Source organism: Myotis yumanensis, unplaced genomic scaffold, assembly GCF_028538775.1.
Source record: "Myotis yumanensis isolate MYYU_CA2020_CCGP unplaced genomic scaffold, mMyoYum1.0.hap1 SCAF_1, whole genome shotgun sequence".
Lineage (NCBI taxonomy): Eukaryota > Metazoa > Chordata > Mammalia > Chiroptera > Vespertilionidae > Myotis > Myotis yumanensis.
This window is the reverse complement of record NW_027223752.1, coordinates 173,652,495-173,665,679: the sequence shown is the minus strand read 5'-3', so window position 1 is coordinate 173,665,679 and position 13,185 is coordinate 173,652,495. Positions and strand designations below refer to the sequence as shown.

The 13,185-nt window shown below is 39.1% G+C and overlaps 1 protein-coding gene across 1 annotated transcript in view; it reads right to left on the bottom strand.

The window, feature by feature from the left end:
• STPG2 (sperm tail PG-rich repeat containing 2) overlaps positions 1-13,185 on the bottom strand; it is a 110,960-nt gene that overhangs the window by 58,101 nt on the left and 39,674 nt on the right. The window contains exon 6 of the mRNA XM_070433321.1: positions 12,120-12,228. Within this exon, the coding sequence (XP_070289422.1) occupies positions 12,120-12,228 (109 nt within the window). The remainder of the gene's footprint in view (positions 1-12,119; positions 12,229-13,185) is intronic.

Below are 13,185 nucleotides of genomic sequence, written 5' to 3'. Positions count from 1 at the left end.
ACTGCTTTCGGCCCCGATGGCTGGACGCCAAAGACACTGGCCAGAGTTACAATGGTGGCGCATTAACTGACTAGAAGTTGGGGTGTCCTGGGCAGGGAATGGGAGGAGGATGGCGGCAGGGAAGTTGGGGAAGTGGGGGATGGCAAAGGACTGGCTGGGGCTGAGCCCTGGGCTGGGGGTTAACGCCCCCTGAATGGAAGCTTTAATATCAAAGTGCGCTCAGGTGGGGCTGGAAGCAGGTCCCAGAGAGGAAAGGGGAAGGTTTAAAAGAGAAACCAGTGAACATGGGGAGTGGGGGTGGGGTGTAATAATAGGGAAGGAGGGAGGGGGGCAGGTTTCAGGCTCACAAGGGAAAGGTGAATGGGGGGAGGGTGGGAGGAGTAAGAAGGAGACAGACACGGGGAATGGAGAGAAAGGAGGAGTGAGGGAAGGAGAGGGGCCACGGGAGGTTCAAAGGGAAGGAGGTAAAGAAAGCAGGAAAGACAAGGATGCTAAAATGGGGTGAGGCCAGGAAAATAGTTAAATAAAATGAAGAAACAGAATGTGAGAGTGAGAGGAGTTTAAAAGGAGGAGTTAGTATGAAAATTAAGTACAGGGTGATTTTTTTTAAATGTAGTCAGACATCCCCTGAGGGCTCCTGGACTGTGAAAGGGTGCAGGCTTGGCTGAACCCCATTCCTTCCCCCGCTCCCCCACCCCATGCACAAATTTCGTGCACTGGGCCTCTAGTTTTATCAATAAAAACCATCAGGGAAATTAAGTTACTTTTCAATATCCACACTTAATAATAAGAGATGAAGCAAAATTTCAGATCCATATTTTCTAATTCATAATCCCTATGGTATTTTTTCTACACTTCAAAGTTGAAAGTGAGGTCTCTTTGATTTATTTCATAACCATTCCTTGTTTTATAGCAACACATCACTTACACAGGGGTCATTTATTCAGCTAGTGTGGATAAATGAAACAGTCTAAACATCAAAAAAAAAGCAAAAGATACCTGGAAGTATAAGAAATATCCCATAGGAGCATCCCTTCCTCTCTAAAATAAATTTAAAAAAAAATAATAACACATATCTTTGGGTAAGGAATTTTTTATAAAAGAAAGAAAGAAAAAGGAAATATCCCATAGGTCAGTGGTCGGCAAACTCATTAGTCAACAGAGCCAAATATCAACAGTACAACGATTGAAATTTCTTTTGAGAGCCAAATTTTTTAAACTTAAACTATATAGGTAGGTACATTGTTATTAACTTAATTAGGGTACTCCTAAGCTGGCCTTTGCTAAAAACGTCCTCAATCTGATTGAGGTATGTTCGCTGAGGTCGACCCCTTCCAACTCTCCCATCCACACTCGTCTTGTATACTTGTTTCATCTATCTTTTGTCATCCACGCGCGATTTGTGGACACAACTAGCACTAACCACTGCACAATGAGACTGCTGACTGACTGGCTCACTCAACTCGTGCATGAATGGCGCACGCCTCCCCCACACTGTGTATCCTGCGGCATAGTATTCCATTGTATAGATGTACCACAGTTTTCTAATCTGCTCATCTGCTGATGGGCACTTAGCCTTGTTTCCAAATTTTAGCTATGGTAAATTGTGCTGCTGTGAACATAGGGATGTATATATCCTTTCTGACTGGTGTTTCTGGTTTCCTGGGATATAGTCCTAGAAGTGGGATTATTGGGTCAAATGGAAGTTCCATTTTTAGTTTTTTGAGGAAACGCCATACTGTTTTCCACAGTGGTTGCACCAGTCTACATTCCTACCAGCAGTGCACGAGGGTGCCTTATTCTCCACATCCTTGCCAGCACTTGTCATTTGTTGATTTGTTGATGATAGCCATTCTGGGAGGTGTGAGATGGTACCTCATTGTTGTTTTGATTTGCATCTCTCCAATGATTAGTGACTTTGAGCATGCTTTCATATGTCTCTTGGCCTTCTGTGTATCCTCTTTTGAAAAGTGTCTATTTAGGTCCTTTGCCCATTTTTTGATTGGATTGTTTATCTTCCTTTTGTTAAGATGTATGAGTACCCTATAAATTTTGGAGATTAAACCCTTATCAGAGATAACATTGGGAAATATGTTCCCCCATGCAGTGGGTTTTCTTAATGTTTTGGTGATGGTTTCTTTTGGTATGCAGAAGCGTTTCATTTTGATGTAGTCCCATTTGTTTATTTTCTCCTTAGTTCCCATTGCCCTGGGAGCTGTATCAGTAAAAATATTGCTACAACAAATGTCTCTGATTTCGTTGCCTATGGCTTCTTCTAAGATTTTTATGGTTTCCCGTCTTACGTTTAAGTACTTTATACATTTTGAGTTTATTTTTCTATACAGTGTAAGTTGGTGGTCTAGTTTCATTTTTTTTTTTTTGCATGTATCTGTCCAATTTTCCCGACACCATTTATTGAAGAGACCGTCTTGACTCCATTGTATGCTCTTGCCTCCTTTGTCAAATATTAATTGAGCATAATGGCTTGGGTCGATTTCTGGGTTCTCTGTTATGTTCCACTGGTCTATATGTCTGTTCTTATGCCAGTACCGGCAGTTTTGAGGACAGTGGCTTTGTAGTATATCTTGCTAGCTGGTATTGTGATCCCTCCAACTTTGTTCTTCTTTCGCAAGATTGCTGCAGCTGTTCGGGGGTCTTTTTTATTCCAGATGAATTTTTGGAGAGTTTGTTCTAGGTCTTTGAAGTATATCATTGGTATTTTAACGGGGGTTGCATTGAATTTATAGATTGCTTTGGGTAGTATGGACATTTAAATGATGTTGATCCTACCAATCCATGAACATGGTATGTTCTTCTATTTGTTTATGTCTTCCTCTATCTCTTTTTTCAGTGTCCTGTAATTTTCTGAGTACAGGTCCTTTACCTCTTTGGTTAAATTTATTCTTACGTATCTTTTTTTTTTTATTGCAATGGTAAATGGGATTTATTTTTTTAGTTTCTCTTTCTGTGAGTTCATTATTGGTGTATAAAAAAAGCCATAGATTTCTTGGCATTAATTTTTTATCCTGCTACATTGCCAAATTCATTTATTAATTCTACTAGTTTTTTGATAGAGTCTTTAGGATATTCTATGTACAATATCATTTCATCTTCAAATAATGACAATTTTCCATCTTTTTTTCCAATCTGGATGCCTTTTATTTCTTCTTCTTGTTTGATCACTATGGCTAGGTCTCCAGTACTATGTCGAACAGGAGTGATGAAACTGGGCGTCCCTGTCTTGTTCCTGTTCTTAGGTAAGTGGTTTTAGTTTTTGCCCATTGAGTATGATGTTGGCTGTAGGTTTGTCATATATGGCTTTTATTGTGTTGAGGTATGATCCTTCTATTCCCATCTTGCTAAGAGTTTTTATCAAGAAAGGGTGTTTGATTTTGTCAAATGCTCTTTCTGCATCAATTGATATGATTATGTGAGTTTTGTCTCTCAGTTTGTTTATGTGATGTATCACGTTTATTGATTTGTGGATATTGTACCATCTTTGCATCCCTGGAATAAATCCCACTTGGCCATGGTGTATGATCTTTCTAATGTAATGCTGGATCCGACGTGCTAGAATTTTTGTTGAGAATATTGGCATCTGCGTTCATGAGGGATAATGCCTGTAATTCTTTTTTTTTATTGTCTTTATCTGGTTTGGGGATTAGGGCAATGCTGGCTTCATAGAAAGATCTTGGAAGTATTCCTTCCTCTTAAATTTTTTGAATTGTCTAAGGAGGACAGGATTTAGTTCTTCCTGAATGCTTGATAAAACTCTCCTGTGAAGGGCTTGTTTGTTAGAAGTTTCTCCAGGGCTTCTGTTTGTTAGAACATTTTTTTATTATCATTACTGCTTCAATTTCCTCCATAGTTATCGGCCTATTCAGATTTTTTTTATTCTTCCCGATTGAGTTTTGGATGTCGTATTTTTCTAGGCATATGTCCATCTCTTCTAGGTTGGCCAGTTTGTTGGAATAGAGTTGCTCATAGTATTTTTTTTACAATTCTTTGTATTTCTGTGGGGTCTGTTGTTATTTTGCCTCTTTCATTTCTGATTTTGTTTATTTGGGTCCTTTCTCTTTGCTTCTTGGTGAGCCTGTCTAGAGGTTCATCAATCTTGTTTATCCTTTCAAAGAACCAGCTCTTGGTTTCATTGATCTTTTGTATTGGTTTTGTTTTGGATTTTTTTTGTATTTGTTTGTTTGTCTCTATGTCATTTCTTTCCGCTATGATCTTTATTATCTCCTTTCTTCTGCTCACACTGGGCTTTTCTTGTTGCTCTCTTTCTAACATTTCAATTTGCAGAGTTAGATAGTTTATTACCAGTTTTTCTTGTTTTTTGAGGTAGGCCTGTAATACTCTACACTACTTTCACTGTGTTCCATAGATTTTGGATTGTTGTGTTTTCATTGTCATCTGTTTCCAGAATGTTTTTTATTTCTTCTTGATCTCTTTGGTAACCTAATCAGTTTAATAACATGCTATTTAGCCTCCAAGTATTTGAATTTTTATGATTATTCTTTTTGTAGTTTATTTCTAATATTATGCCATTGTTATCTGAGTAGAGGCTTGATATGATTTCAATCTTCTTGATTTTGGAGAGACTTTGCCTGTGACCCAGTATGTGGTCTATCTTTGAAAATGTCCTATTTGCACTTCAGAAGAATGTATATTCTGTAGCTTTGCAATAGAATGTTCTGAAGATGTCGATTAAGTCCATCTAATCTAGTGAGTCATTTAGAATTTCTGTTTCTTTGCTGATTTTTTGACTAGGGGATTTATCCAGTGATGTTAATGAAGTATTAAAGCCTCCTACTATGATTACATTGCTGTCAACCTCTCCCCTGATATCTTCCAGAAATTTTTTTATATATTTTGGTGCTCCTGCATTGGCTACATATATGTTTGCCAGAGTTATATCCTCTTGTTGTATCAATCCCTTTAGAATTATGAAGTGGCTTTCCTTATCTCTTGTTATGGCCTTCACTTTGAAGTCTATTTTGTCAGATATAAGTATTGCTACCCAAGCTTTGCTTTTTTTTTTTTCATTTTCATTTCCCTGAAAGATATTTTTCCATCCCTTCACTTTCAGTCTGTGAGAGTCCCTTGTCCTGAGGTGGGTCTCTTGTAGACAGCATATATATGGGTAATGTTTTCTTATCCATTTAGTCACTTGATATCTTTTTATTGGAGCATTTAGTCCATTTACGTTTAATGTTATTATTGACTAGAGGCCCAGTGCATGAAATTTGTGCGGGGGGGGGGGGGGTCCCTCAGCCTGGCCTAGACCCTCTTGCAATCCAGGCCCCATTGAGAGATGTCCAACTGCTGGTTAAGACTCAATCCCACTGCGGGTCTAAACCAGCAGTCGGACATCCCCCTCACAATTTGGGACCGCTGGCTCCTAGCTGCTGGCCTGACTGCCTGTCTCATCGTCCCTAACCACTCGCCTGCCTGCTTCATCACCCCTAACCCCTCTGCCTGCCTGCCTCATCACCCCAACCACTCTGCCTGCCTGCCTGATCGCCCCTAACCACTTGCCTGCCTGATCACCCCTAACCATCTCTGCATCGGCCCCCGTACTGCGGGCGTTCCAGAAGGACATCAGGAATGATGAAGATCGTTTGGCTGTCTGGTCTAATTAGCATATTACACTTTTATTATTATAGATGGGTACTTGTTTGTAGCCATTTATATTCTATATGCCTGTGTTCCTTCCTTTCTATTTCTTCTTTTTACAATAGTCTCTTTAGCATTTCTTACATTGCTGGCTTGGTAGTGATAAACTCCCTTAGCCTTTTTTTGTCTGTGAATCTCCTGATTTCCCCTTCAATTTTGAATGATAGCCTTGCTGAATAGAGTATTCTTGGATTAAGTCACTTGCCTTGCATCCCTTTGTGTACTTCATTCCATTCCCTTCTGGTTTTATGTGTTTTTGTTGAGAAATCATTTTATAATCTGATGTGAGATTCTTTGTAGGTAACTCTCTGTCTCTCTCTAGCAGCCTTTAATATTCTCTCTTTGCCATTAACATTTGCCATTGTATTTATGATGTGTCTTTGTGTGGGTCTTTTTGGGTTCATCTTTGGGACTCTCTGTGAATGTGTGACTTTTTTCTTCCCCGTATCAGAGAAGTTTTCTGTCATTATTTCTTCAAATAGATTCTGTAATCCTTACTGCTCTTATTGTCTTTCTGACATCCCTATTATACATATGTTACTTCATTTCATGTTGTCCCAAAGCTCCCTGAGGCTCTCCTCCTGCTTTCTAATTTTTTCTCCAATTGCTGTTCAGATTGGGCTTTTGTCGCTACCTTATCTTCTAACTCACTAATTCGGTCCTCTGCTCTCCTAATCTACTGTTGAAACCTTCCATTGTGTTTTTTACTGTAGTTATATCACTTTTGATTTCCTCCTGATTCTTGCATAGGTTGTTGATTTTCTCATCCATCCAGTTTATGAACTATATGACCAATACTTTGAATTCTTTTTCTGACATATTGCATGCCTCTGTTTCATTTAGTTCCCTTCTTGCTGATTCCTTCTTTCCTTTCCTTCGGGGATTGTTTCATTGTCTCCCCATTTTTGCTATTACCAAAAGGTCCAAGCTTCAAGTTGTGAGGGTCTGAGGCACATGTGTCATGCCACCCAAGCATCACTGAAAAGCTCAGGCACCAAGAGGCGTGGTTGCCCTGGGCCAGTGGAAGCTGCAAGTTCCAAGAATCTGCCTGCTTAAGAGTTGGCCTGCTCGGGGGTGGGTGGCACAGCCACTGGGCATCAGCCACAGCGCCCCCAGGTGTGCCTGCACCGAAAATCAGGGTCATGGGCTCTCGGTGTGGCCGCCTTGGGTCAGCTGGGGCCTTGTGCACACACTGAGAATTAGAGTGCCCACATGCATCGCTGAGAATCAGAGTCCCTGTGCATGTGCACGAGAATCGGAGTCATGGGTACTCCATTTGGCCATCTTGGGTCACCTGGGGCCTTGCACACGCTCCATGAATCAGCGTCCCCACGTGCATGCGCCAAGAATCAGAGTCACAGGTGCTCGGTTTGGCCGCTGCGGGTCAGTGTAGGGCCTCCGCGCCAAGAATCAGAGTCCTCATGTGTGCATGCACCGAGAATCAGAGTCCCCACATGCATGTACCAAGTATCAGAGACACAGGCACTTGGTTCTGCCGCCACAGGTCAGCAGGGGGCCTCTGCACCAAGAATCAGAGTCCCAACATGTGCGTGCACCAAGAATCAGTCATGGGCTTGCTAGAGGGGCAGGGTTGCACGGCCTCCCTGTATCAGTGAGAGGCCCGCTAGCACACCGCAGGCTGCATTGGTCCTATGCTGCTGTGGTGGGCCATTGGGACTGGGATACGCTCTGTGACTCATAGGAATCTTCGGCCAGGATGGCTGGAATCTCAGTTTCCATGGGCCTGCAGCTGTGGTAGCAGGTGTTTGTCCAGAGTCGCTGTAGTGTCCCAGTTTATGTCTGAGGCCAGTCTGGGTGCTGGTGTGACTGGGTTCCCAGTCACAGCAGTTCTGCCCTTCAAGATGGTGTGGTTTCTGTGCCAGTGCCTGCCGTCCCGGAGAGCTTGCAGTGGCAGCAGGGTCTTGCAGTCTAAGATCGCCTGGTCCACCAGCCCCGAAAGTCCTACAGGATCTAACAACTGTCCCTAGCTCACACACACACACACGCACACACACACACACACAACACACATGTCCACACACTCCTCTTTTGCTCCCTCACTTACACTCTCTTCCTCACTGCCATCTTGTTGGTTCGCCATCTTTCTATCCCCTAACTGTGCCTAAGTTAAACCTTTAAATAATAACTTTTAAAATTCTAACAATTTTAATAAATTTATAGTATAAATAAAGAAACGTAACAGCTCTATAATTTTGTTTGCAACCAGAATTTAAGTAACATTTTAAAATACATAGTTCCAAATTATATCTGTTTGGCAGAACTTCCAAAGAATTAAAATTTGCAATTTAGGTTTGCTCAGAAGAATTACAAGGCAAATTTTCATACCCTGCCCTGTAATATTTAAACATATATCTTAATGAATATGGGGAAATGAATGAATAAATAAGGTTTCATGTCAATAAAGATCCAAAGTATTGGTGCCACCTAATGAAATATTACTAAGTTTTTTAACAGATAATAAGCTTCATAAATTTTGCATTAATACAGTAATTTCATAAATTTTGCATACTACATCAAAGAATTTGAATAGGAACAGCTGCTAGATTTTTTAAATTAAAGACTTCATTAATGTTAAGGAAGATATTAAAAAGAATTTTTAATGCCAAAGGCAAGATATATTCCTATGCAAAATATTCAAATTGAATAAAAATTAATATCTGTATTTTTAACATAAGTTCACAGTAGAGTGGAAGTCATGATATATGCAAAAGCTGTGTGGAAACAATAATGTGTATACAATAGAATTAAGTAGAACTCAAGGAATAATAAATTTAAAAACTCACAACCGTGCATTAAAATATTATATTCATGTTATTTTATCTTATATTTTGTTATGCTACCAGAAAATGCTTAAATCCAAAGACCCTAGAATATTTAATTATTCTATTGTTTAATTATTGTCTTTTTTACTGCTTTAAATGTATTCTTAGGCAATAGGATAAATGGGAGGAAAGAAAAAACCTAATAATTCTTTCTCTAAATTCAAATTTTAAAATTAAACTCGTTTTCAGATCTGTAGTCAATTAATTCCAAAAGCATTAGTAAACATTATGTATCTCACTCTACTAACTACAGGTATACCAAAAACAAGCAGTAAAAGATTCTTGTCCTCAAAGAATGGTTTAATTGGGGACATAAATATATATTTTAAAAGATTCCATATATAAGAAATAACATTATTAAAGTTAGTCATAAGTTCAGACAAAACAAAATCAAACTTAGAGAACTCTGACATGTCAATAATAAAAAGACAATCCAACTTTAAAATGGGCAAAGGATCTGACTAGATATATCTCTAAGGAAGATAAATAAAGGGCCAATAAGTGCATGAAATAGTACTCAATGTCATTAGTCTTTGAGAACTGCAAATCAAAATCACAATGATATATCACCTCACACACATAAGAATGTCTATCAAAAAGATAAAATATAGCAAGTGTTTCAAAGATGTGGAGAAATTGGAACCTTCAGACTTTGGCAGACATAACTGCTTATAAAACAGTTCCACAAAAAGTTAAACATAGATTTATGACATCACCCAGCAATCTCAATCCCAGATATATATTCAAGAGAAATGAAAACATTTGTAAACTAATATTCAAAGCAGCATTATTCTTCTGCTCGTTATTCTTATGCTTTTAGTTAGCATATTAGTATACTAATTATTTTTATTCTTGGCCAAAAAAATGTAAACAACCTAAATGACCATAAATTAATAAATGGATAAACAAAATATGGTATATCCATAAAATAAAATAGTATTCAGCCATAAAAAGAAATATAATATTGATATATGCTACAACATGAAAAAAAATTATGCCAAGTAAAATAAGCCAGTCACAAAAGGACAAATATTGTATGATTCCATTTATATAAAATGCCCAGATAGACAAATCTACAGAGTCAAAAAGTAGATTAGTGATTGCCTAGAGCTGTGATAACTTGGGGGGAAAGAAGCCAAGCCTTACTGTGGCCGGAGGGGAGAAGCCTAGCCTCAAGGCTTGGCTTCTCCGCTGCGGCCGGATCAAAGGCCTGGCAGCCAGGGGAAGGAAGGCATACTGCACGAATCTTCGTGCAACAGGCTTCTAGTATATACATAAAAGGCTAATAGGCAAAGTGTCCCCGCAGGAGTTTGACCGGGAGATGGGGAATTCTATCACTCACTATGACATGCGCTGACCAGCATGGGGTGGCACAGAACAAAGGAAGGCCTCCACCAGCTGCCAACAGCTGGGGAAGGAAGGCCCTGGCCGGCAACCAGAAGGCCCTGATCAGCCCTGATCACCAGCCAGGCCTAGGGACCCTATCCATGCACGAATTTCATGGACCAGGACTCTAGTATCTTAACAAAGCTGATTTTTTTAAAAGGCAAACTTGTAACTTTAAAAAGTGGTGAATTTTGAGGCAAGCTAAATAACATGAAAAAATAAAACACATTGAGAAACAAATCTAAACATTAATTACATCCCCTCTTCTAGCATGTGTGATAATTTCTCCCTTATAGGGAGATAAAAGGAAGAGATTGCCCTGAATTAGCAATAACTACAGGGTTCAGAGGAAGAACTTTGTAAAAATATGAGAACCATAGAGGATAGCTAAACTATAGTCAACCAAAAAGAGAATTATGAAAGGATCAATAGAAGCCAGAAATCTGAGTGTGATCCAAGGTAACGACGGAAAGAGCAATGGGCTCCATATAAATAGAGTATTCTAAAACAGTTTCAAGATATTACTACCTATAACTAATTTTTGTGTACCATAATTAATTTCAGTGCATCAGCTTAATTTATTTTTTTATTTATTGTTGACACTATTACAGATGCCTCCCATTTACCCCCTTCTTGGCCCACTTCCACCCAACCCTTTTCCCCCTCCTTCTAGCCATCACCACACTGTTGCAGAAGAAAAGAAATAATAAGAATTAGAGCAGAAATCAATGAAATTGAAAATAAAAAATGAATAGAGGCAATAAATAAAGGAAAAAGCTTGTTCTTTGAAAAATTCAATAAAATCTGTAACTTTCTAGCCAGACAAACTAAGAAAAAAAAAGGACACAAGTTACTAATATCAGAAATGAACAAGAGGGCATCACTACAGATCCCATAGACATTACTATAATCAGTGAATACTATGAATAACACTATGTCATACATTTGATAATCTAGATTAAATGGACAAATTCCTTGAAAAACTCACACAAAAGAAACAAGATGATCTGAATAGGCCTATATTTATTAAAGATTGAATCAATAATTAATAAGCTTCCAAAACCAGGGCCAGATGGGTTCACTGGTGAATTCTACCAAACATTTAAGGAAGACATTTATAATCGCTTTAATGAGTTAAGAAGCAGAATACTTCTTAACTCATTCTATGAGACCAGCATTACCCAATACCAATACCAGACAAAGAGATTACAAGAAAACCACAGACTAGCATCTCTCATGATTCTAAATTAACACTCTTTATCCTGTTTGAGATTTAAAATTGTTATTCTATGAAAACAATTATACTAGAGTATTCTGTTATGTTTTTCTAATACTTCTATAAACAATATTTTAATTTCTGATTAATATTCAGGGGAAGACCAAAGAAATCAAATGCAGAGAAAATTCTTAATAAAATAGCTACTGATTTTTCAACTAAAAATCATTTCTCCTTACTCTAAATGAATCCATTTTTTAAATGTTACCCTATAATCTTCAAGTTTTTAAGTTTAAATATAATAATATATTGAAGGGGGAATAATTCAGGATATTATTTGCCTACAAGTTCCAAATGAGTAAACTGAAACATAGCTACAAAAAATATATTTAATGGAATATTAGGTTTTATACTAATAAACATACACTATTGAGAACAAGGAAGATGAAAATCTTACTGAGTATTAATCAGAATACACGAAGAATATTATGTTTAGTTCTCGTTTGATATGCTTTTTAAAAAGAGAGATTCACAAACATAAAAAGAAAGAAGATCCCTTGATAACTTTAAAGAAAATAAGTTACCATGAAGTTAAATAATGAGAATATTCAAAGGCATTTAGAACATTAATCCTTACTAGAAAAAATAAAAGAAGGCTGAAAAGAAGTCATAGGAAAAGAAAGAATAAGTAGGTTGCAAGTAGGAAAGAAAATTTAAGTCAATTTGTAAAGAAAATTGTAAGAAACAGTAGCCTTACTGAAACAAACAAACAAACAAAAAACTTAGGGTTGGGGAGGGTTTGTTTGTTTTTTAATCACAAGAGGTGTTCTAGCAGAGACAGTGATAACTTGACAGATATTTTAAATACAGTTTCTTCCACAATATTCACTGAGTGACAACTAGATCCAGTAGATCTAAGAGTACTTTAACCTTGTCATAATAAGATTCAATGATCTTAGAATCTAGAAAGTAGATGAAATAGCTACTTCCCAACTTACCTTTTTTACCTCCTGCATTATTATTACTTCATAAAGTCGTGGGACATGTAAACAGTAATTTTTTGGTTGATCTTTCTTGATGTTAATATTTTCATAATATGTCTTTTTCCTTAAAAAAAATTAAGAAAGGTACTGAGTTCTCAATTTCAAATATCTACACTAATAAAAGACAAAATGCTAATTGACCGTACCTTTGCTATGCCCCCAAGCCACGCCCACCAGCCAGAGTGACTATATGCAAATTAACCCAACCAAGATGGTGGCCGGCAGCCACAGAGCTGGAGCAAGCAGGAGTCTTGGTTGCCCAGGTGATGGAGGAAGCCAAGCTTCCCACGAGCCCTGAGCCGGCTGAGGCCTCCACTCATGGCAACGAAGTTTCAATTATGGAAGACAAATAAATCCCAGATACCTGCTTCCAGCGAGCCTCCACTGGGAACTTGGGTGGCTGGGGGGTTGTGGCCAGCCGGCAAACAGCCATCAGCCCTTCACCCAGGCTAGCCATACCCTCATGGGGTGAGGGTCCCTGCTGGGGGGCTTAGACAGCCTACAAACAGCCAGCAGCCCCTCACCTAGGCTGGCCAGGCATCCCAGCACTGACTGCTGCTGCTGCAGGCGTGGTGATCCAGCACTGATGCTGAGGGGGCTGCGGATCAGGCCCAGAGAAAGAGGCCTGGAGAGAGACGCAGCCTCTGTGGCAGCTGTTGATCAGCCATTGCCTCTCTCTTTCTCTCTGGGCTTCGCCAGCAGCTGCACCTCTGTTTCTCTCTGGGCCTCTGAGGGGGCTGCTGATCAGCCTCACCTCTCTGATAAGGCCTGGAGACAGGCTCAGAGATGCTGACTGGCATAGAAACCAACCAATCAGAACCAAATCTGGATGAACTGTGAGGAGCCAATGGCTGCCTAGGAGGCAGAGCTTTTGATGCTGACTGGCATAGAAACCAACCAATCAGAACCTAATCTGGGCGAACTGTGAAGGCAGAACCTAAGGTGAGGGCTGAGGAGGGATTTTAAGGGCAAAAGCTGTTTGGTGTAAGGTGTAAGAAAGCGGTTCAATTTTTTATTGACC